Source organism: Brachyhypopomus gauderio, chromosome 12 (genome assembly GCF_052324685.1).
Source record: "Brachyhypopomus gauderio isolate BG-103 chromosome 12, BGAUD_0.2, whole genome shotgun sequence".
Taxonomy (NCBI): Eukaryota; Metazoa; Chordata; class Actinopteri; order Gymnotiformes; family Hypopomidae; genus Brachyhypopomus; species Brachyhypopomus gauderio.
Window position 1 is genome coordinate 16,685,519 of NC_135222.1, and position 23,144 is coordinate 16,708,662.

At 36.8% G+C, this 23,144-nt stretch overlaps 1 protein-coding gene across 1 annotated transcript; it reads right to left on the reverse strand.

Annotated features, from left to right (window-relative positions):
- Positions 1 to 712: 712 nt before the first annotated feature.
- Positions 713 to 21,852, reverse strand: armh3 (armadillo like helical domain containing 3). The gene is made up of 26 exons (XM_077023318.1): positions 21,704 to 21,852; positions 19,742 to 19,851; positions 15,516 to 15,572; positions 14,600 to 14,746; positions 13,332 to 13,439; positions 12,418 to 12,510; positions 11,268 to 11,342; positions 11,026 to 11,112; positions 10,842 to 10,898; positions 10,693 to 10,736; positions 10,511 to 10,571; positions 10,385 to 10,431; positions 8,763 to 8,838; positions 8,490 to 8,583; positions 7,398 to 7,499; positions 7,214 to 7,272; positions 7,055 to 7,120; positions 6,310 to 6,379; positions 5,820 to 5,880; positions 5,537 to 5,625; positions 5,090 to 5,172; positions 4,209 to 4,335; positions 3,962 to 4,037; positions 2,817 to 2,895; positions 1,895 to 2,011; positions 713 to 1,466 (listed from the first exon to the last, which is right to left on the reverse strand). The coding sequence occupies exons 1-26, from the start codon at positions 21,708 to 21,710 to the stop codon at positions 1,374 to 1,376; spliced, it is 2,085 nt and encodes a 694-aa protein (XP_076879433.1). The 5' UTR covers positions 21,711 to 21,852; the 3' UTR covers positions 713 to 1,373.
- Positions 21,853 to 23,144: the final 1,292 nt, after the last annotated feature.

Here is a 23,144-nt window from a genome sequence, read left to right on the forward strand (position 1 = left end):
TGGATATTAGTGGCCTGCTGGAGGTCATTTTGCAGGGCTCTGGCACTGCTCCTCCTTGCACAAAGGAGGAGGTAGTGGTCCTGCTGCTGGGTTGTTGCCGTCCTATAGCCCCCTCCATGTCTCCTGGTATTCTGCTCCATGCTCTGGACATTATTAACAGACACAGCAAACCTTCTTGCCACAGCTCACATTGATGTGCCATCCTGGATGAGCTGCACTACCTGAGCAACTTCTGTGAGTTGTAGACATCGCATCATGCTACCTCTATGGTGAGAGAACTGACAAAATGCCAAAGTGACCAAAACACCAGCCAGGAAGGACAAGAACAGAGAAAATGTCTCTAGTCACCACCTGCAGAACCACTCCTTTATAGGGGGTGTCTTGCTAATTGCCTCTCATTCCTACCTGTTGTCTGTTCTATTTGCACAACAGCAGGTGAAATTGATTCACCAGTGTTGCTTCCTAACTGAACAAGTTGGTTTCACAGAAGCAACTTTCATTCATGTATTTATCTATTTTCTTTTTGGACTAGTTATGTTGTTGGTTTTTCCCCATTGTGCTTCTCAGGTTTGTCTCATATTTTATTTTTATGTTTTTACCATTTCTTTTTTTCCCAATTCATGGATTCACATTTGCAACTATCGCCGGTGTCATTACAACTTGCCCGTATGTTTTCCTACTTGTTTGTTCTACATAGAAAAAAGAGTCCAGGCACAGTTTAAAGTTTAATGTTTCCCATGAGAAACTATTGAAACCAAAGAAAATGGCTGCATATTTGATTAGTCTAGATTTAAAAAAGAAGCAATATCACATGTAGCAAAAGCCAAAACATTAAAACACAAAGGATGTAGGAGCACATGACACTGAAAATCTTCATTCAGTGTGTGACTAACCTAAAAAAATGGATTTGATAGGTTTATCCTCAGAGGTAAACAAAAAGTGTACTTTCCTTTTGAACAGTACAGCAAAAAAATATACACAATGACATTTTTTACCCCCACAAAATAATGATTTAGCAACTTTAAACATAAAAACCTGACAGGAGTTAATGAAAAACTTATAACGATTAGCCCGTGATTAACCCCATTTACACAGATCAACATTTGCTACTGAGCACTCTGTACATTCATTCAGGATGATTGAAATATTTAGGTAGCATTCCCAAAACTTACATGATATCCCATTGCTGTGAGAAAAAAAAGTATAGAATGCATAGGACAAAAAAACAATGTCAGTAAATGTTCAATGTAAACAAAATACCTGATACTGAAGGAAGAACAGAACATGACCAACAAGTTACATATCAAAACACACATTTTAGGCTGTCAAGCCTTATATAACTCCAAGAAGTCCAGTACAGATGAACAGTTCTCTCAGGATATGGAAGAGAATTCTTTCAGAAGAACATCCTGACTCAGGGTGTTGAGAGAGACATTTTTCCTCACGTTCACACTGATTGAACGTACCTGCACGGGAAGAAAGACTGATGGGATTGATGGAAGCAGTAACAGTGTTCTTTTATGTTATTCATGACTGGAATAAAAGTCATTTTGTGTTTATGTGAGAAGTGAGTACAAGCACAAATAGGTCCAGTATTTTGCACTTACAGTACTTTGAATAGCTATCCAGCTAGTATGTCTATGGAAGCTAGAGTCATGTTAAAATAAACAAGGCTAAAGTGTTTATAGCATAAAAAACACTTAGAATCATAGGTGCATGGTTAATGCTTGGATATGAAAAACATACTGCTTATGTATTTGTTCTTGAAATAGCATTTCTGTGAATTGACAAGTGTAAAAATAAAGTCATCAGTGATGCAGTGCACTGAGAATGAAAAAGCAATGCTTCAGGTTTTCTGCAACACATTCTTACATCTCTAGCTGTTTGCTCTTACCAGCTCCTTGAAGAAGGCTGTCTCCTTGGGTTGTTCTGAATAGCGCTCAAACTGGTCTAAACCATCCTGAAGCTTTAATGTTAATGTGTCATAGTTGGAGCGTACCACTTCGAGAACCTACACAGAACAGAGATTGTATTATCATACCACCTGTTACAGGTGTCTCATGGCATGCCTTTCCAAGATGACAAAGTCCTGTTGCAAACATACATGATATACATTTTATTCAATTTTGAAGACTACACTTCTTCTTCTTCTTCTTTCGGCAATTCCCGTTTAGGGGTCGCCACTGCGGATCAACTCCTCCATCTGGCCCTGTCCTGAGTGTCTTCCACTGACACACCAGCCACTCTCATATCCTCCACCACTGCATCCATAAACCTCCTCTTAGGTCTACCTCTCCTCCTCTCTCCTGGAAGTTCCATCCTCAAGACCCTCCTACCAATATACCTCTCCTCCCTCCTCTGTACATGTCCAAACCATCTCAATCTCACTTCTCTAACTTTATCTCCAAAACATGCTACATGTGCTGATCCTCTAATAAACTCAATGTGTATTTTGAAAAATACACATTACACAATTTACACAATGCCATTTCAAAGTGCTTCACATAACACAAAATGCATTCTATGGTTATAATCATATTATTTAACAAAACTTTCAATTTCATCAGGATCATAAAGATAAGATGGGTCATGGTCTTTATACATAAACCAAGAACAAGCATGTCATCTGTTTTTTTCTGTTAAATATAGGAAAATTGGGGAAAAAATGTTTTATAAGGTATGTGCCTTTTCTGGACCACCGATGGTTTTTGCAAGCTGAGTAAAACACCAGAAATATAATTTATGCAGTTCATGTGCAGTTGGCTTTGAGAGGTTCCTTTGAAATCATGGGTACGTTCCAATATAAGGTAAGATACCTGATCCTCTGAAAGTTGAGAAATGTGGTTCACAGCAGCATAGGACTCGATCTTCGGGTTGAAATGATTAATGATGGCTCTGCAAATTCAAAACACAGTAGGTAAAACTTAAAAATTGTCCCAAGAACAATTTATCCAAAGTAAATTTACTCTCAATTATATAACCCACTGGTTCTTAAAACTTCTGGACCCAGTTCAACATAAAAAAAAACATACAAGAAACACCAGCAAGTCAGCATTTCCCACTGAGTTAGGGGTTAGGGATTAGGGGGTAGGGTTACCAAACATTTGATTCAAACATTTACTTCTGTGTGCATGTGTTATTGTCAACTGTCAACATACAGTTGTTTTATATAATAAACAGCAAAATAAAATACTAACAACATTCAATATAATAAATAGTATAAATACATTTACACAATGACAAATGCAATAATCTGAGAAAATCAGATTTCTCAATTCTACCAGTCTAACCCTAACCCTATCAGTCCCACAGGGAGGTTATTGTATTCCTCAAGAGTACTGGGAGCATCACTAGCTGAATTATACTACAGTTTTGACCAGGTTTATTAGGTGACCAGGTATTGTTAGAAGTTTGGATTTTAAGTCATGACAATTAATTTAATGCTGCATCAGGGTACCCAGCATATAGTGTATATAAATATTTCTATAGCGTTGCAATACAGGTGGTACAATATAGTCAAAACGTTCTTGATACTGGCACCTCACACAACTGCATGAGAACCTGAAATGAGGCCCTGTGCAGCTTTTTAGGTTTCCCATAATTAGAACAAAATGTTCCCATAAACACACTAATGTGTGCCAGGAAATCACCACGGTCATTCTGCTGACATCAGACTGACATCTGACAGTCTCCATGGTTTCATGTTGGTTGCACAAAATCATGATGATGGAAAAAGAAAAAAACGTAATTCAGTTAATTAAGCAACTCTTATCCAGCCAATCCTGTGCTTTCTGGAGATGCTCTTCCTTGTGCTTTACTAATGTTTATACCCAGTGCAAACTTGAGGTGCTGTACCACAATCACATTCTGAGAATTCTGATGTCAGATGTAACTGTGCAGTTAGACTTGCTATTAATATATGACAACATCCAAGACATACAGAGAAATAACCCAAGCCTACCGGACATTAACTAGGGCATAAGTGACTTTACTAGCAGGCTCCTTCCACTGGCCAACATTGGTAGAAACCCTGAGGACTAAAAGACCACAAAAATGAATTAGGGATTAATCACAGGTTTATGTTGCAATTCAATAGACCAATAGACAAATTAATTAATGAAGTATTATAAAATGTTTATGGATAATGATCAGTTGCTTGAATTTGAACGTTCTAAATGTTTTCACATAGCTTTCACAGATCAACTTACCCATGCAATAAAGGTTGTCAAAGACCTGGTGCATACGAACTATCTCGTAATACAGCTCATCATAACTGCTAGGTGTGGGTAGGAATGTGTCCCCATATGTAATGAACATATTAAAGAGGCTGACAACCTGAAAATAGAAAAACAGGTAAAGAAAGGGATGTAAATAAGGAGTCCTAAAGTAAAAAAGCAATACATTATGTCTAGTGTGGTAAATCTGAAACCTACTTACACAATGATAATATATTAAAAAAGCCAAATGATCCTATATTGGCAACTGAGTCAGTAATAAACAGATCTTCAAATGGTCAACCTTTGAGATAAACATTTGCATAATTTCCTCTGGGGTTATATTCACAAATTACAACACTATTTTCTGAATTAAAAACAGAAGAATGCACAAAGAAAAAAAAACTAAGAACATTGATGCTCATGAATGGTCATTTATTTTCACATGTGAAATGAATTCAGAATATCTGTAATCATTTAATGACAATAAAGCATTTTCTGATTTCTGAAATGGCAAGATCACAACCCTATTACTGTGAACAACCTTCTATGTCCAAGTTAAAATGGGTAAAACGGCTCTCATCATATGCATCTTGTGTCTGGAATGAATATCAAATATTTGGTTTGGAGTCATTACCATCTCTTAATACTTTTTAAAAACCATTTCGAATCAACTGAACAATGCAGTTTTTTTTTTATACCTTGTAGCAGTATATTGGGTAGCATGTTGTGCGTTGTTACTTGTATGCAATTGTTGTCTTGTGTGTATTTTAATTATTGTAGCATACATACTACAAAACGGTAAAAAGAAAAGTGTTCTAAGAAATGTACTTTCCATAGTTACAGACCGAACTTCAGTCTGTCTGTTTCCTCACCTGAAGAGCCAGCTGGAATATATTGTGCTTAGCCAACAGGGTGGTCTCGTTTGACAGCAGGAACTTCAACAAGTTAATGAGGGCTGAGAAAGAAACAGTCCACAGACATCACATTTTATATCAATATGTATTTTAAAACATCAATCTTAAATCACTCTTACATGGGAAATAGTCATGGTCACCTGATCATCTTGTATCAGGTTTTCATACACAGTATGAATGCTACCATCAGTGTCTTAATATGCCTATTTATCTGCCTGGCTAGCAGTACTCCTGTGCAAAACATTCAATGCAACAAAATATTCTAGCAATATTATTTAAATAGATGTGTCACTCAGGTATTTGGGTAGGAATATGGGCTATTGCCTAATTCTAGATTTTAAAAAAATGTTATTTGCAACATATGAGGCTTAGCTATTGATACATAGAGTGTAGTGTGCACTATACCTGACCACAGTTCTCTCCAGGTGTAGTGTACTCTGATTCTGCACTTCTTCTGATAACAGATCAGCTTGTGAATGATCTGGACACATCGCCTAAAAACCAAACACAATTAAATTATAATAAATAATTAAAGTGTTTGAAAATGATTATAGTTATTTGATGCATTTTCTCTAATAACAATTATGTTGATATTCAAATAGTGATTAAAACTGTCAGCATTTATATACGAGTTCATTTGGCTTAGATGATAGGGGCTGAGGCAGAACATGAATCAAAGATGTCTCACATGTAGAGGTCCATAGGAAATTCCTTCATCATATGAGTGACAATGAACTCAACCATCAAATCTATGTAGAGAGAAAGAGAAATTAAAAGTTTAATTAATCATTCTCAGGAACTGAAGAGTCACTCATCCCGAGAGACTTATTTATCATGGAGAACACCAAGTTTGTTCCCTGGGAAATCTATCCTTGACCCAGAGATTTAAATATTATAATTGTACAAAATCATAGGATATGATACAAACTCAATGGTTTGATCATGCTTACAGTTGCTTCTCCTTCCTAACTATGTGTAACTTTATTTCAGTGTCATGTAGATGCAAGATTAAAAGATTACGTTTTTGAAGTTACTTTGCTACTACTTTTTATTAAATACTGAATGATTTGAAGTTTAAGTGCAATCATGAAATACCTCGTTAAGTTGGTGTACTCGTATATGCTTTTATAAAGGATGCTTTGCATTCCAACTTTGATTAAGCATAAATAAGTGCTCACCCAAGACAGCACACACCAGGGGCCGGGACGGGATGCTCTTGTCTGCAGCTTTCTTCCTGTGTCTCATTGGCTATTAAACACAATACACAGAAAACAGGTCATTGAGAGCTATAGGATAATAGATATGTGGCACACTATTTTAAGACGAAATGGTTTACTCTCACAAATAGTTTAGTGTAGACACACACACATGGGCTTCTTTATTAGGTACACCTACTAAACACACACAGGCTTCTCTGTTAAAACGATCTTTATTCAAGTATTCTCTAACAATGTTAGCAATAACATACAGTATCTGTAATTAACCACTGTCAGAAGTGCCAACTTGTCTGCAAAGATTTGCAGAACAACAGACATTAAATAAATGTATTCAAGATCAAAAGTAATTTCTCTCTGAATCAATGCTCTATTTTGACTGACAACCTGACATGGTCAGCCAGCACTACTTTAAAGCAGGAACACCTCAAAAATTCACCCTCCAAAACATGGCAGCACCATTTATTTGATTTCTCGATGAAAAAATAGAGATCTTTTGCAAAACAATTTTATTCCCTTTGAGGTAAATGTGTGGGAAAATACAGGATTGAGCAAAGGCCAGGCAAGTCTGCTAATAAATTACACAACCTGATAGATCAGGTCATGATGATTGTGACCTCAATTGATCAACCTAGCAAATTTTGGCAAATTACAAAAGAGCAGCAATATTGTCATTTACACTGGTAGACTAGAGTACATGTGGTTTTACCATTCTGTGCAGGTTTACTCTGAAGTTCATGTTGTCATCATGGAGAAAAGCATCTGCATACTGGTCCTGTTTACAAAACATTAAAATCAGGCGTCATCTAAAACACACTACGTAATACACAGGACCAGTAACAAAATGGACAACAAAAACACAATTTACCTCAACTATACAGGTAAGAATGATGAGACACAGTCTGGCACTGTTGAGTCTGTGTTCATCTGGAAAAAGGAGGTTAGAAGACTCAAGAGGTAGAAGAGAGCAGTTTACAAAGGACAACTGGCAAAATTTCAAAACAAAGTACAAAAGAAGAGAACAAAGACTTATAATAGCAATGGAAATTTGCCTTTGGTGTCTTGCATGACAATTGAGGAGTACTTGAGGAAGGTAATGAGGAGGTTACTCGTCTGCAGGTTGGGGTCCAAAGGCAGTTCAGGGTTGTGCATCACTGTAACAGAATTATCATGCCTGAAATACATGGAACACTTTACACATGTATGTTTTTCAAATGAACTGGACATTCCTCAAATATTATAGACAACACCAAAGTTTAGTGATAGATATAAGAATGTATTTTGGTCTAACCAAAATAGCAGGTTTAATCCCATCTTTACTGGTATAGCTCCATTGTTCTTAGTTAATGATACATAGTAAAGAAACATGATTGTGATATACAGGATGGGAACATCCAGAAAAATAAATGTAATATAACTAACAAATATATAACTGTGCACTTTAATAATACTCAGTAGCCCTTACAAAAGCATAGTAATGCAGAGTCCCTATTTAATAGTGTTATATGAATGGTATGATTATATAAAGTTAAATTGTATGATAAACCAAAGGTAATGATTTTTAGTTAGACTATTTTCTAGAAAACATGCCAGTGTCAATGAAAGGTGAATAGATATAAAATCATTTCTCTCCAAAGACAACAGGAATTGTTCTTGAAATTGTTCTTGGAATTGTTCTTGATCTGACCATGCAGGTTCACAGCATGTTCCTTGGCTGAATTTTGGATTTCATTGATGAATTTCCAACACTGAGTTCAATCATTGTTATATCCAGATTCTCTGTGAATCGAATTATATGCCCTTACATACATTTCTGCAGATATTTAAGTATATCTTTTCATGGGACAACACTGACAAAATGACACTTCGACACAATGAAAGTAGTGATTACTCTGCAAACAACCACAAACCATTAAACTGTCATGTTTCTGTTGGTGGGGTAACATTTTTATCTAAATGGTCACAGTATGAAAAAGGTAAAGGCTCATTTCCTGTTCATTTTCCAAAAGGCATATTTTCTCATACTATTGCATACTATTGACAGTCTGTTTGAGCTCCCACCCTCCAGAATTATAGAAAATTAAATAACCAAAACTTGTAACCAAATTGTAACTAATTACTGTATTTGAAAGATAACTACTCACCGTCAAGAGAAGGAGGGGTGGTTCCTAGGGGAGACACAGGGGTAGTTGGGGTGGGGGGGGCTGGGGTGGCTGCCAGATCTATCTCTGGATGACTCTGTTTCACAAGTAACTCAAGAAAATTTATTTGATGTAAAATGGGTGTGGATATATAACACTTTATAACACTGTAACCTAAAGGTAAACACTTGAATATTATGTAATTTCTTGCTTCATGCTACTCATTTGATTAATATCCAGTCCAACATCACAACATCTCAAATGTTTCACACTCACTTGTGCAAGAACAGTAATGAAGTTTCTGTTGAGATGAACTGCCTCATATAGAGCAAGCAGGATTGCTTCATTAGTCCTAAACAGCAAACAAACAAAATACATTTTGGAAACAAATGCAAATATCCTAAATCAAGGTGTAAGTATGGTGTAAACATTGGGAGGGTTCAAATAAAAGACCTCTCCCATAAGTTTTTTTTATGTTGTGAGTATATAAAGGTACTGTAAATACAGACAAGGCAGCAGGAGACAGAGATGGAAAGGTATCATCTTAGTCAGTGATCAACAACCATTTTTATGAAAAATGTCCCATTTTGAAATCTGAAAAAATTAAGGTCTACTAGCATAAATATTAGACTTAGGCTACCTTTAAAAAAAACGCAACAAATCCAAAGGAACGCATGTATGCGTGTGCTTGTTTTTGTTTGTTTGTGCTTGTGTTTTTATGTATTTGTGTTTTGTGCACTTGTGTGTGTTTGTGTGTGGGCATGTTTTTAAAGCCTCTGAATGAGGAGTTGTGTGTTTGTGCTTGTGTTTTTAAAGTGTTACGAAGGTCAGTGAGTTGTGATTTATGATCGAACTTGCAGTGTCAGTGAGACAACATGTTTATGGTTTATCTTATTTTGTTTGTGTTTATTACTAAGTTTTTTCATTGTCTCCTGTTTGTATTGATGCCTTTGTTGTTCTTTTTCTGTTGTATCATCTGTTTGAATTTCATTAAAAGTCAGATGGGAGGTTTATTTTTGAGAGTAAACACATACATAAAAATGTATTCAGGGAGCCAGGAGGATTTTGTGCTGCGGTCTGTCCTAGACCAGGTCGTAACAAAAGCCTCTGAATAAGGAGTTGTGTGACTGCTTGTGTTTTTAAAGCCTCTGAACAAGGAGTCAGAAGGAACCACCATTATCTCCATCTGTAAACTTTTTTTCGAGTGTTTGCTTTGTTAGCAAACACAGAAAGAACCACAATTCTTTCCTCTCCATTCTCTTTCCCAATTTTCTCCCTTTTCTAGTTATCTGACAATATTATATATGTGAATGTATGAATTTAATGTTGAGCCTATAACAAGGCCTTGTTCCTACTCTCTGTTGACATAGGCTATAATGATTTAATTATTAACCAGTGAATAAAACCTCACTCCAGCTTTTTCAACATTAGTTTCCTGTCCAATGCATCTACTTTCTCTTGTATGTCTAGTTTTATTTACTTTAAAGGTTATCATTTGGTTTATCTAGTTAAGCACACAAAAGACTGTGTATAAGGTAGCTACAGTAGTAACAATGACCAGAAACATTAGCTACTGCCTTATATACTAAGTTCATGTCTTGGTTGGGTGGATAGGGGGGACTTGCTTTTTCTGCTTTTTAGCCAAATATATTTGTTCAATGCCAGTGACTAACAAAATAAAACAAAGAACATTCTAAATCAAATAACCAAGTACGCACAAAAATGTGTACTGGTGAGAGGAGGGTTGGGTTTACACTCATATTTTACACTCATTTTTGTGTTTAAATATATTACAATAAAAAAATAAATAGGAGATAAGAGACAGTTCCATTTACAAGACTCTCTGTATTGGTGTCATTAACCCCTAAATAATGTGTTCATGCCCATGGCCAACTTACTGCACTGACAGCTTCTCTTCTGTGTCAGCAATAAACATATTGCCTACCTAAAATGAGAAAGCAAATTCAGTGACTACTGGTCAATTCAGTTTAAACTTCAAACTGCTGAACTGTAGTGACTTTTACCATGCTAGATAGAGTTGAAAAAAACCCGGCATGGTTCTCCTCCTCTTTGTCTTTGTACTGTCTATAATAGGGAAGAGAAAGAAAAAACAACAGCAGACATGCAAATTAAGCTAACATATGTAAGGATTTGAGTACGTGCCGCATGAAATATTTGCACACAGACCCAAAAACAAACATTTTACCTATTATATTCTGTGAGTGCCTGGTGTACAACCATGCCCAAGCCCTGTGAATAAAAGTGTGGGCTTATATTTACACATGCAAAACTCAGTATTTTGAACTATCCCAAAAACCTTTGCCCTGCCCATAAAGCATTTAAATCCACACTTACATCTAATGTTGGCTCATCGTCCACGATAGACAACTTCACAATGTAAGGGTTGACGGACTACAAGCAAATAAAAACACGAAGGATATAAACATTCAATTTATATTTAATTTCATAAAAGTTTCCAAATATAAAAATCAAGGATTTAAAAATTTGAAATATGCAGTAAAATCAAAAAAACTATTACCTCATATTTTCTGTAGTTCACCAAGAGAGCGAGGAGGACCACAGCATCATACCCATGCTGCCCCCTACTGGACGCATCAGAGACAATCTAAAAGAGAGCAGACCATTGGGATTCAAATAGCATAAAATGAACAAAAGCAGTCAGTAACACATCCAACTGAGGTAGGGTTTCAATTAGGGCAGTGAAAAAAAGAACTAACTGTGCTGGCCAGTGCTGAAATGCAAAGACATGGAAATACTTACCTGTAGAATGGCCTCAAATATACTGTTGATCATGACGTATTCCAATAAGGTATTCTGACTAATGTTGTCTGTGACCTAGAAAACAAAGACAAAAGTCACTGGCACCATTAACGTACACACACACACACACACACACACACACACACACACACACACACACACACACACACACACACACACACACACACACACGTGTGTGTGTAGATTCATTCCAAAAAATTAGAATAGCATGTAAATGTTTATTAATTTCCATAATTCCATTCAAAAAGTCAAAAAGTTAAACTTTCAACTTTCATAGATTATAGATTCAAGGACCACAATTTAAACTATTTCATATATGTATTTGTTTTTTTTACATAATTTTACATAATTAATTTGGGCTTCCAGCTCATAAAAGCCATGAAAACAGCATAAAAAAATGTTTAATACTGTGGAGAAATCAGCCCAAATTTTACAGGGCATAAATGTTTTAAACTGAGCATTACACAATAATCATCTACTAAACTCAAAGCACCTGCACAGATTTCCCCAGGTGTCATTAAATTGCTTCAGTTTGATTAAATTGTCTTGGTTCGGTTCAATATGGGGAAGACTGCAGACATAACAACTGACCAAAAGACCATAGCAGACCATTTGCTGGTGCACAGCAGGAGAAGATGAACCAGCACAAGAGATGACCATGGGCTTCAGTGGATTATCAAAAAGAGAAGATTCAAGAATCTGGCAGAGATCCAGAATGAGTGGAATGAGGCAGGAGTCACAGCTTCAAAAACCACCACATTCAGACGCATCCGGCAGATGGGCTACAACTGTCGGGTTCCTTAGGTCAAGCCACTTCTGAACCAGAGCCAACGTAGAAAGCTTCTCAACTGGGCCAAGGAGAAGAAGGGCTGGACCATTGATCAGTTGGCCAGATTTTGATTGATTTGATGTTATACTAATTTCTTTTTTTTCTGCAAAAACTGAGAAATAGTTTGGGCTGATTATTAAAATTTTTTGAAATCCTGTTTCAAAAACAAATAAACACCTGAAATTGTTTCAATTGTGAGCCCTGAATCTATAAAAGTTCAATTTTTTTGTAATAAATGGAATTGGCAATTCCTTCGATTTAAATACGAAACCCAGCAGATAAATCAATGTGCTTGCTTACAGTAACCAGACAAAGCAATAACTTCAGGCACAGACTCTTTAAGCTCTCTGAACCATCTCCACACAGCAGACTGTCCAGGCTCTCCATTAAGTCCTACAGGACACAAAAGAAAATTCACAAAAATCATGCAACATACAATGTGTTCAAGAAGTAAAACATGTTTTCTACTTTGTTTCTATATTCAGGCACTTTGACACTGCAGTATCACTGATTATGGAAGTAACTGAAATAACAGTAAAATATATATATATATATATATATATATATATATATATATATATATATATATATATATATATATATATATATATATATAATACAAAATATAATGTGCATAGTAGGAAATACTTCCCTGCAAGATTACTATTCAAATCATAAGATATTCATAGTTTCAAATGAGAATCAAATGTCAATTACTTGCTGCAAGTGATACTGTTACATAGCCATAGTATTAAATAAACAATTTTATAAGAAGCATAGATTGATATTTACAAATTTACATTAAAATTTGCATAAGTATCTGGTACACCTTCACTTTCAAGATGGTCATCCCAATAACATCACAGTGGTTATTCAGTGAAAATAAAAGTAGTGATACTATGTACTCAATCATGGTTAAATTTGTGGGACATCTGTACAAAATGATTACCAATGTTTGCTATTTGGATACATGGATTATAGTGGCTCACATCAATCCAAGGGGGGAAAATGTTATTGGTTATTAACTGAAATTATTTATCAGTGAATTTCTTCTTAAATTACAATTAGATGTATATTCTAGACATAAAATGTACATTCATCTTGGGTCAGTCAAGCTATTCCTAGACTAAATACTGATAAAACTATTAAACCCTAACCCTACTAACCTTAACCCTACTAATAAAAACTAGCCACTGAGAAGCGCTGTAACTCACCTTCATTCTGAGTTCGGCTTTGTCAAATCCCACCAACATGTTAATGATGTCAAAGCCTGTGGCTGATTTGTTTTTCTGATGCACTCCTCGAAATAGCGCACAAAGAGTCTTCATAATGGAACCAAGAGAGAAAGAAAAGATTTAAGGTCAATACAATGTACCAGCAGCCATGTGAAAGGTCAAAATCATTCCAGAGTAAGATGAAAAAACTGCCAAATATACGTAAACTAATTTAGCTATACTTGAGGGTTAGGTTTACACTTGAGGGACTCTTCAGAATACCTTAAGCACACAACTGCCCGGTTAGTTTCTCCACAATCTGCTAAGAGAACCTTTATGAAACAATTGATTTATTTTGACCACAAGAGATACTGGAGATGCATGGCTACAAGATGAACAACACCAAGGTGCATCGTCTTTATATCCTTCATGGAGAAGGTTTGAAGTCAAGATAAGGGCAACACAGACAGAACTTAGTCAGCTATCAGAACTGCAGAAAGGTATGATGAAGGCATCTAAGAATTACACCAGTCTGTCCATACCCATGGTTTTGGAGACCCTCGGAATAAGCCGTTCTATCCATTATTGTGACTAAGATCACTAGGTTTGAGCGAGGCCCAGAAAGGAAGTCACTTGAGACCGAAAAACCAAACAGACCAACCAGTGCACCGCCTGGCTGACTACAACCCTACAATTGATGCTTGAGGCTGTATAACATCTGGATCAGATGAAGACAAAGTAGTGTTTCAGCATATTTTCAGCAGTGTTTCAGTGTCTGAACATTGAGCAGAATCTGGCTATATAGAGGAGATGAAAAAAGGGATTGTTAGTGAGTGCATTAACGTGAGAATCAAAAGTAAGTTATGGGTGAAATATGACACCAAGGCTGTAGACAGTACTGGGTTCAAAATGAAATCAATCAGGGTGAGTCTGAGTTCAGTCTAATGTCAACAGACAGGATGGGTAGTAATGAGATCTTTGGGATTGAGTAACACATCAATTTTGCTAGTGCTGAGTTTAAAGAAATATGAGAAGCTCTTAAGAACCTAGTGTGTCCATGATGTGTGTACTTCTTTATTTTTTTCAGAGGTTAATTTTAACATGAGGAGACCAGCTGTTTAAAAACAGCAATTACTTGTCAATCTCTGCAAAATCAATGTCCTGTACTCCATATTAGACTTACCAATGTCTCCAACAGCTAATGTGGAAGATGTGTGTACGGATGCAATTTAAATTTCACAGTGATAGAACTGCTAAGCAGAACCCACCTGAAGAGCATTCACTACTTTGATCTGATGCTCTTCTTCCAAGGCGAGCACACAGTGGTGGAACAGACTGTTGAGGTTATTCTTCATCACCATTACTTCATCTCCATCCAAACACTCCAGCTTCCCTTCCAGATACTCCAGATTTACCTTGGAAATACAAATATTTTTTTAATGCTCAGTTAAACAATTTGAGCATACTCAATTTGAGAACACTCAAAGGAGTTTATGAGACTAATTTGCAATTAAAACTACTATCTGTATAACTACAACAACCATTTAGGGCGTACTCAAACTAGGGTCTGTGATCCGGGCCCGGGCACGGTTCCCTGCCGAAGCACGGTTTGTTTGGCTAGTGTGAGCGCTCCAACCGTGCCCGGGCCCGGCCCAGTTAACTGTGCTCGGGGCCGCTTGAAGAGGTGGGCCAGGGCACGATTCACTTTGACTCGGGCACGGTTCGCTTCTAGTGTGAGAGCTATCCGTGCCCGGGCCCGCTTGGTGCCTCGTGTGATTGGTTCATTTCGCTGGAACTCAAACATGACGTCAGTGATGCGACGCTCACGTTAAACCGTAATGGCGGCAAAGCGATTAGCAGACAATCATTGTGTTAAATTATCGATAAATCTGTGCTTGCACCGTGTTTCTGCACTCCCAAAACGACTCCAAAAATACAATAAAAAGAGAATCGTGAACTCCATAGTGTTGTGCGAGCGTGCTTTTTTTCCAAATAAAGTCACGTTGTGATGACGTAAGCGTGCTCGGGCCGGTTTGATGAAGCCAGTGTGAGTGCAGGCCAGAGGGGGAGTGGGGAGGGGGGATAACCGGGCCCCAGCACGGAACCAGCAAACTGTGCCTAGTGTGAGTACACCCTTAGACTAATAAATGTCTACAATCTGCATGTTATTAAGATACAACATACCTTCATCAAAAATAGCTCATCCCAAAAGCGAGGGTTAGATTTTGCAGGGTCATCCTTCTGAAATTAGAAAGACAATATTACAGAAATATTTTCACTCAACATTGCAAAAACAGAAAGCCTCTTAAATGTACTGGTACTATATACAAAAAGAAGAATTTACCATTCAAGTATGAACAGATGCTCCATTTAGCATTACACAGATTACAGTCTATAATGTCCTATTAAGCAACAGCCTAAAAATTAGTGCCTAACATTGACATTTTTTTAAGTATTTAGTAACGCAGTCTACACTAGGTGATTATATTAGCCTTGCCTAACAGTGTAGTGAAGATAGCTTACTCCTTATTCCTATGAATAGAAAGTATTTTACTTAAAAGGTGAACTCTTCAACCCTTCCCCAGAGCAGGTCAGTTCTGCCTTGAACAGGACACCCTGGAGCTGCAGCATCCTGCACCTGCAGCCATGAACCGACACTTCAACCCTGGGCCAGCTAGGCTCATCACTCCTGTTGTGACGGTGTAATTTGTGTCTCCTTTACCTTAAGAACTTCTTAACATTTCTGGAACAATGACCCCACAAGCAGTACCAGGCTTTAACTTACCCAGGGAAAGAAATATCTGTGTACTCTGTGTACAACAACATTAAATTATTTGCAAAAGATATGAATATGTATTTTTCCTATATCATCTATATAACCATAGAACTACATATCCATAGTTCCACCTGGAAATTAGATCCAATTATATGTTTTTCTATCCACAAGTTCAACAAAGTAAACTTAGATTTAAGACTGTGTTCACCATAACTCCAAATTGTGTAAAAGGATCAAGTAACATCTGGTAAGTTACACTTGAATTACAGTGTGTGGCTTTCATTATTGCAACTTCTCCACCACATTCTTAATTTTTCCATGATTTTTTACCATATTCTTACATCATGCTTATGATCAGTAACAGTTAACCACTTCTCACAAATTCCTGTGAGCATTCATGCATTTGTTTTTAGTCTGGAGCCCTGCATAACACACCAATGCATATACAACCAGACATACACACAAATTCTCAGGCATCATACACAGATTACTCAAACAAGATAGCACCATAAACAAAGACTTCACAAAATACCTCGAATATTCAACTAACAATGACTTCACTCTTGATTATGATGTATAACTTAATAATGACTCTTATCTTACCCAAGATACTTAAACAAGAACTCTTGAATAAGATAACTTTAAACCATGTAACATAAACCAGAATACTTAAACAAGATATCTTACACCAATGGCATAAACCAATGAAACGGAAATCCTAAACAATATATCTTAAACGCTGACTCAAACAATGAACCCCAAGGGTGAACTACACATTCCTGCTATTTATACATATACAAAGCCCGAACTAACTATGAACGCCTGGAGGCATGGCTAAGAAACACATGACGAAAACCGAAACATAGACATGACGAACTAATGGGGGCGGGACCAAGTGTGACAACATGGTTCAAATAAGGCTAAACGACAAATAGCTGCACTTATGGTTTAGAAAAAGCAAAAGGTAAACAAAACAGACTGTGTGACATGCCTTTGGGTTCAGTAATCACACTGAAATTGTTGGGGGCTGTTAATTTCATCTATAAAAAATGAAAGCAGAGGATACTTGCTTCAAATAGCTTACTGATATCATCAATGTGGAGTTGGCTAATAATTTTGCAGGGCCAGTGACATTTGGGAGATACCCAATTGTCAGCATTTAAGCACTTTTATTTCAGCACTTAAGGTTTTAAAGTTTTATTATTATTTTTTTTTGCTATAAACCATGTCTCTGGTTAATTTTACTCTGAAAACCAAACTGTAGGTATCAAACCCAGGGATGTATGAAGTAATCTAATAATCATTTGCTTATTTTAAAAGTTATTTTATTACTTGGTTAATATAACAATTTACCAAAAAGAAATATTTAACTGTTTTAGCTAATATTTCATTATAAACTATTTTAGCTAATATTTCATTATTTTTTTCAATCATCCATCCATTAACATCCACTTATTTAGGTCTTTTTTTTATTTTATTTTTTTTTATTTAGGTCTGAGTCGCGGGGGTAGTAAACTAAGCAAAGAGGCCCATGTTTCCCTCTCCCAGTCCTTTTGAGGGGATACCGAACTCCTCACCCTATGTCTAAAGGAGAGCCTGGACACCCTGCAGAGGAAACTCATTTCAGCCACTTGTATTTGAAATCTCATTCTTTCGGTCAATACCCTAAGCTCATGACCATAGGTGAGAGTCAGAACATAGATTGACCAGTAAACTGAGAGTCAGCTCTCTCTTCACAGCAGTTCGGTAAAGCGTTTGCAACACTGCAGCTGCTGCAACGATCTGCCTGTCAACCTCCTGTTCCATCCTTCCCTCGTGAACAACAACCTGAGAAACTCCTCCACCTGAGGCAAGAAGTCACTCCTGACCCAGAGATGGCACTCCACCCTTGTGACCCCATCCTCATGGAATGAGGAGATGGATTTATGTGCAGAGGCAGGTCAAAGTCCAGAAACAGTCCAATATCTGATAATCAAGAGTCAGGCTAGGGCACAAAGGAGCTAGGCAAAAAGTGAGACAAAACCAGAGGCAGAGATCAAAAACCAGAGATAGCAGTGAGGAAAAAAAAATTGGCAATACTATTGGCTGAGGAAACATAAATAGGGTGTAGTAATAAGGAACAGGTGTCAGGTTAATATTCCGGAGATGAGGACCTCTGGTAGCCAGATGTGAGATCATCGGTACGTGTGACAAGCCTTATTTTATTAATTTTAATTAAGTTCATTATCATTGTACATCATAGCAACATTTAACCTGAGCCAGAGAATCAGTACGTGACTGAAAATGAGTATGGCATGAATTGATATTAAGACAATGAATATTAATTAAGACAATCGCTGGCACTACAGCGGTAATCTTTTGCTGGTGTCAATACTGAAAAGTATCTCATTTCTAAAAGGGTTGTAATTTTACATCTTTGGTATTTGGACTAAAAGAAACATGGTGATGTTACAGAGATAAGTCTACAGCTAATGAAATTTAGCAGCAACAAAAGTGTAACAAAACAAAAGAGCTTTGGAGCTCAGCTCCAACTTTGTGCCATTACTGGGTTAGGCCTAGGTGTTAGGAAGAAAAGAATCCTGCTATTAGACATTAATGGCTGTATATAACATTATTTTGAGGGAAAATACATTTACACTACACTGAAAAAAATAAAGCATTGGCTCAATGTAATAAAATTGAATTAAGTCATGAATTTAGTTTTTTGGATTGAGTCAATGAAAAAAAATTCGTGTGATTGATTAATTCAATTTTATTACATTGAGCCAATGCTTTATTTTTTTCAGTGTATATATATAAGCTGCACACAGACTAGGCCTACTTTTCATTGTGTCAAAGTTCCATTTTGTCAGTATTGTCCCATGAAAAGTTATACTTAAATACCAGCATAAATATGAGGGGTGTACTCACTTTTATTTTATTAAGGTTATAGTAAAAAACAGAAGAAGGCAGGACCTTACTTCAGTTATGAACAGCTTTATGAGAGACTCCACAAATTTGACACGTAGGCTAACTTATATCACAAGTAGGAATCTGCCCCAAACTTTCCCCATGTGAGGCATTTGAGGTCACACTTCAAATATGAAGCGTAAAATAGTATGAAACTGTAGCAGTTAGGAAAGAGGTTGGGGTGGCAATGTAAATACCAATGCAGTGTTACAGATTGCTCTTTGTTTAATGATGACCAATACACCTTCATACAAATGATCTTCCCTCCACATTCAGTTAGATAACCTGGACATACTACTTAATTTGGCTAAGGATTAGGCTAAGTACGCTAATTTTTTCAGTACTGAGCTTTCACATAACCAGCATGACATTTTGCATGACATCCCATTGTGTGCTCCTGGGAACCCACAACCTTGGTGTTGATAGCAACAGGCTCTACCTGCATTCTACTGAATAAGTTGATTACTTTACATAAAGATGGTACACCTTACATAAGATACACTTTGATTAAATAGATCTTCAGCTTCACCAGCTGGTGAGGACAAAAAAACCCTGAAGTACCAAGTTAACTTTGACCAAAAATAAAGGCCCATTCTGTTTTAAAAGTATTTACAGTTGACAGAATTTGTCTAAAGCGTTGATTTAATCTAGATAAATTGAGACATCAAACGTTTAGATTTCTTACCGTAAATATTTCATCATACATCAGAACAACTTTCTCTTTGAGAGGTTTCTTAGACGAGGATGTCCTCCTAAGCAGACCTGCTTTCTTCTCCTGAGCCATAGCATCACAGCCTGAAACACATTGTTAATGTAAAGCACACCACTTCATTCAAAATATTTTACAAATATCCAACTTTTATTGGAAACTTCCATTAGGTTAGAGGACAAACCCCTTTCTGCTATCACTAACCCAAACTTTTTTATCCCTAAACGATAAATATCAAGCAACTTATTTACACTTTTCCAAATGAAAACAATTGCAGCTGGTAATACACATTAAAATCAAGGCACCTAATGCAGGAACTTTGAGACTGAGTATATGAGAGAGATTGGCCAGTTACTGATTATGGCTGATCACAGTGAAAACCAGCCTATTCCAGCATTAGATGTCAATTACAGTCACAGTTACACCTAGCCAACTTCATATTAGCTATGTTATGAAATAAAGTGGTAGCCTACTATAAAAACAAACTTATTAGTATTATAAAGCGATCAATTTCTTGATTTTAACAATACATTAGCAACCACAATAAGTAGATTGCAAACAATCCAAAAATAATAAATACATTATTTAGCAGACACTCATCAAGAACAGTTTACATAATCCAGAACATCTTAGAACAGTGTTTTAGTTGTCTGCTCAAAGTATCTTTAGCTTACACAACAGGTTCAAGTCCAAAAATACATTTGAGTCACTGCCAGAACCAAGAATTAGTGCAGAAATCTAGAATACTTGGATCACTACAAATATATAACTGACATTGAAAAATCAAATACAAAAACATTAGTCTTATTGAGTAGCACCTCTATGAGTGCAGCTAACTTTTCGCAAATGTCAACATGAAAAAGACATTGCAGTAGTTTAATAGTTTGGTAGGCTATATTTTCTCTTTAATTTGTGCAATTGATCTAACATTATAATAACACAACTCTGAACCTTTGCTATTTACTGCATTAAACTGTATTTGCTCTTATAGCTTATATATTAATTTTAAGCTTATATATAAGTTAATATCTATATATTACATAGCATTGAATCACACTCATGGTCTAGTTTAGATAGACCCCTTTCTTATAAGAGCATATAACGTGCATAGTGGGACTTGTGCTGATGTGCGTGAGAAACAGCAATGTTGCTGGAACACTATCCAGCAGCGTTTAAGAGGTTGGTTGACAAATTGTACATAGAAAATGCATTTCAGACTATAATTGTACTTAAGTACAATCATGCACGTACAAGATATGAAGACCAAGGTCCAGGCATTCCTACAAAAAACTGGCATAGTACTGTGCAGTCATCAAGACAAGCAGACAGGCAGATAAGGGAATGCATCTCACTGCTTAGTGTTATTCCTTCATTTAACAGTTAACGTTAAATAACGTTATCTGTCCCGTTGAGGCCTGCACATACCACTTTTTTATTGTAATTTTTTATATTTAGTATTTAGTATTTTTTTATGAGACGCTGCGGGTGTATTTCTCATTGGATGTGTGCAGACATCGGGGTAAATCCTTATAATCACTCACGTAACCGCGTACTGGATCATTATGAATTTACTAATGAACCAAATTAACTCGCGTTAGCTTCGTCAGGACATCGATGAGTTAAACAGCTGATTAACCCCAACCCCAACCCCGACAGCGCTAACTACACACATAAACACAACACTCCTCGTTTTACAACACCTGTCTTGAGACACTTTTAATCGGACAGTTGGAAACAACAAACACAATAAACATCAGCGCTCCAGTTAGCATTGTAGCACGGACAGTATCAGTTAGACTTAGCTTAGCTTAACTTAGTGACTTAGCTTAGCTTAGCCTCCGTTTCCGCTACCTGTTAGTAGAATAACGTCCTGCTATTAACACGCATTCAAGAAACGAAACGGCCTGTTATATATTCAGTTTGCCACCGTTTTCTTACCTGACATTAATGGACAGCTAGCTAGTTATGCTTCTAGCTACTTGTGTATTCTAGCTAGTTGCTTCTACTTCTTTTTCAGTTGAGTTGACACAAATGGCATATAGCGCCACCTGACAGGCGCCATCAGCAATTGCGGCAGCAGACAGCAGTCTCGGAATTGCATGACATGTTTTACCTCTGTCCTACTATGGCTGGCTTGATCTGTAAATCTTCTTCATTGTGATCAATTTGTTGTAAATTGTAATCCACCAATCCTACCATCACCATTTTCAAACAAATAAAACGAGACAATCCATAATATACAAGAGATAGTATAGAAACAGAGAAACAGCTGTACACGACTTGTTCAACAAGTGTTGAGTGCTGTTCAGACAGCCAGTGTAAGTGCCACCATCTGTGAGTGAGTAGTCTTGATGCTTGACTTCCATGAGACCTGAAGCATATTGTTTCGAGACTTCCTTTAGTTTGAAGCCCTCTGGGTACATTAGGCCTTAGTCATCACATTAGAAACATCAGAAGGGCCTTAACACAAATGAAAAATTGTGAAAGAGCTTGTTTGCATTGTTTAATTTTACATGAACAATATTTTAAAGCTCAACGCAAAGTAAAGTTTGAGGTCAAATGCTTCAGCCACATTGACAAACAAGCCAGCTAGCTATACATGAACCTAATAGTTCGCTTATCTTGGCTTCCTAGTATATTTGCTAACATTGATTAAGTTAATTCTAGAAGCCACTTAGCCAATTACCTTAGTGCTTCATTACACTTAGCAAATAGAAAATAACTTAACCCAATACATCATTTTAACCTAAGACTGTTGCATCACTCAACGTTATTAACACAGTGAAATGTTAAATTAAATTCATGTGTAAGTTTATATAGCTGACATGGAGACAACAGCCTGTTTGACTATCACCTTTTCACCACAATGTCAAACATCTAAATCCAGAATCAAATATGAATACTAGAACAAAAACAGTGATAATGATACTGCCTTCATAGTTGTTCCTTTACTTCTTAGCCCAGTTCTTATAGAGCTCTCATACTAAATGAAAATGCATGCATGCTGTCAGGCCTATCTAAACAACTTGCTCACTTCTACACTGATATATAACAGAGTGATGGGTGATGACGTGAAGATTAGGAGAGCAAATTAGGGTATAGAGCACAGTATTGGGAGACTGGGGTTAAGGGCTTAGGTCAGGATATTGCCATAAACCAGGGACAAACAACAAGGGTTAGAAGCTGAGAAACCTATGGCGTCAGCTGTGTTAGTGTCAATATCCTTGGATGCTAAGTGGAAGTGAGCTATAAAGCTCTGACTGACATGCAATCCTCCATCTCCATTGAGGAGGGCTAATACTGGAACTAAGAAGAATAACATGCTGAGTGGATCTGCCACAGAGAACACAATACATATAGCATCAGAGAGTTGAGACAG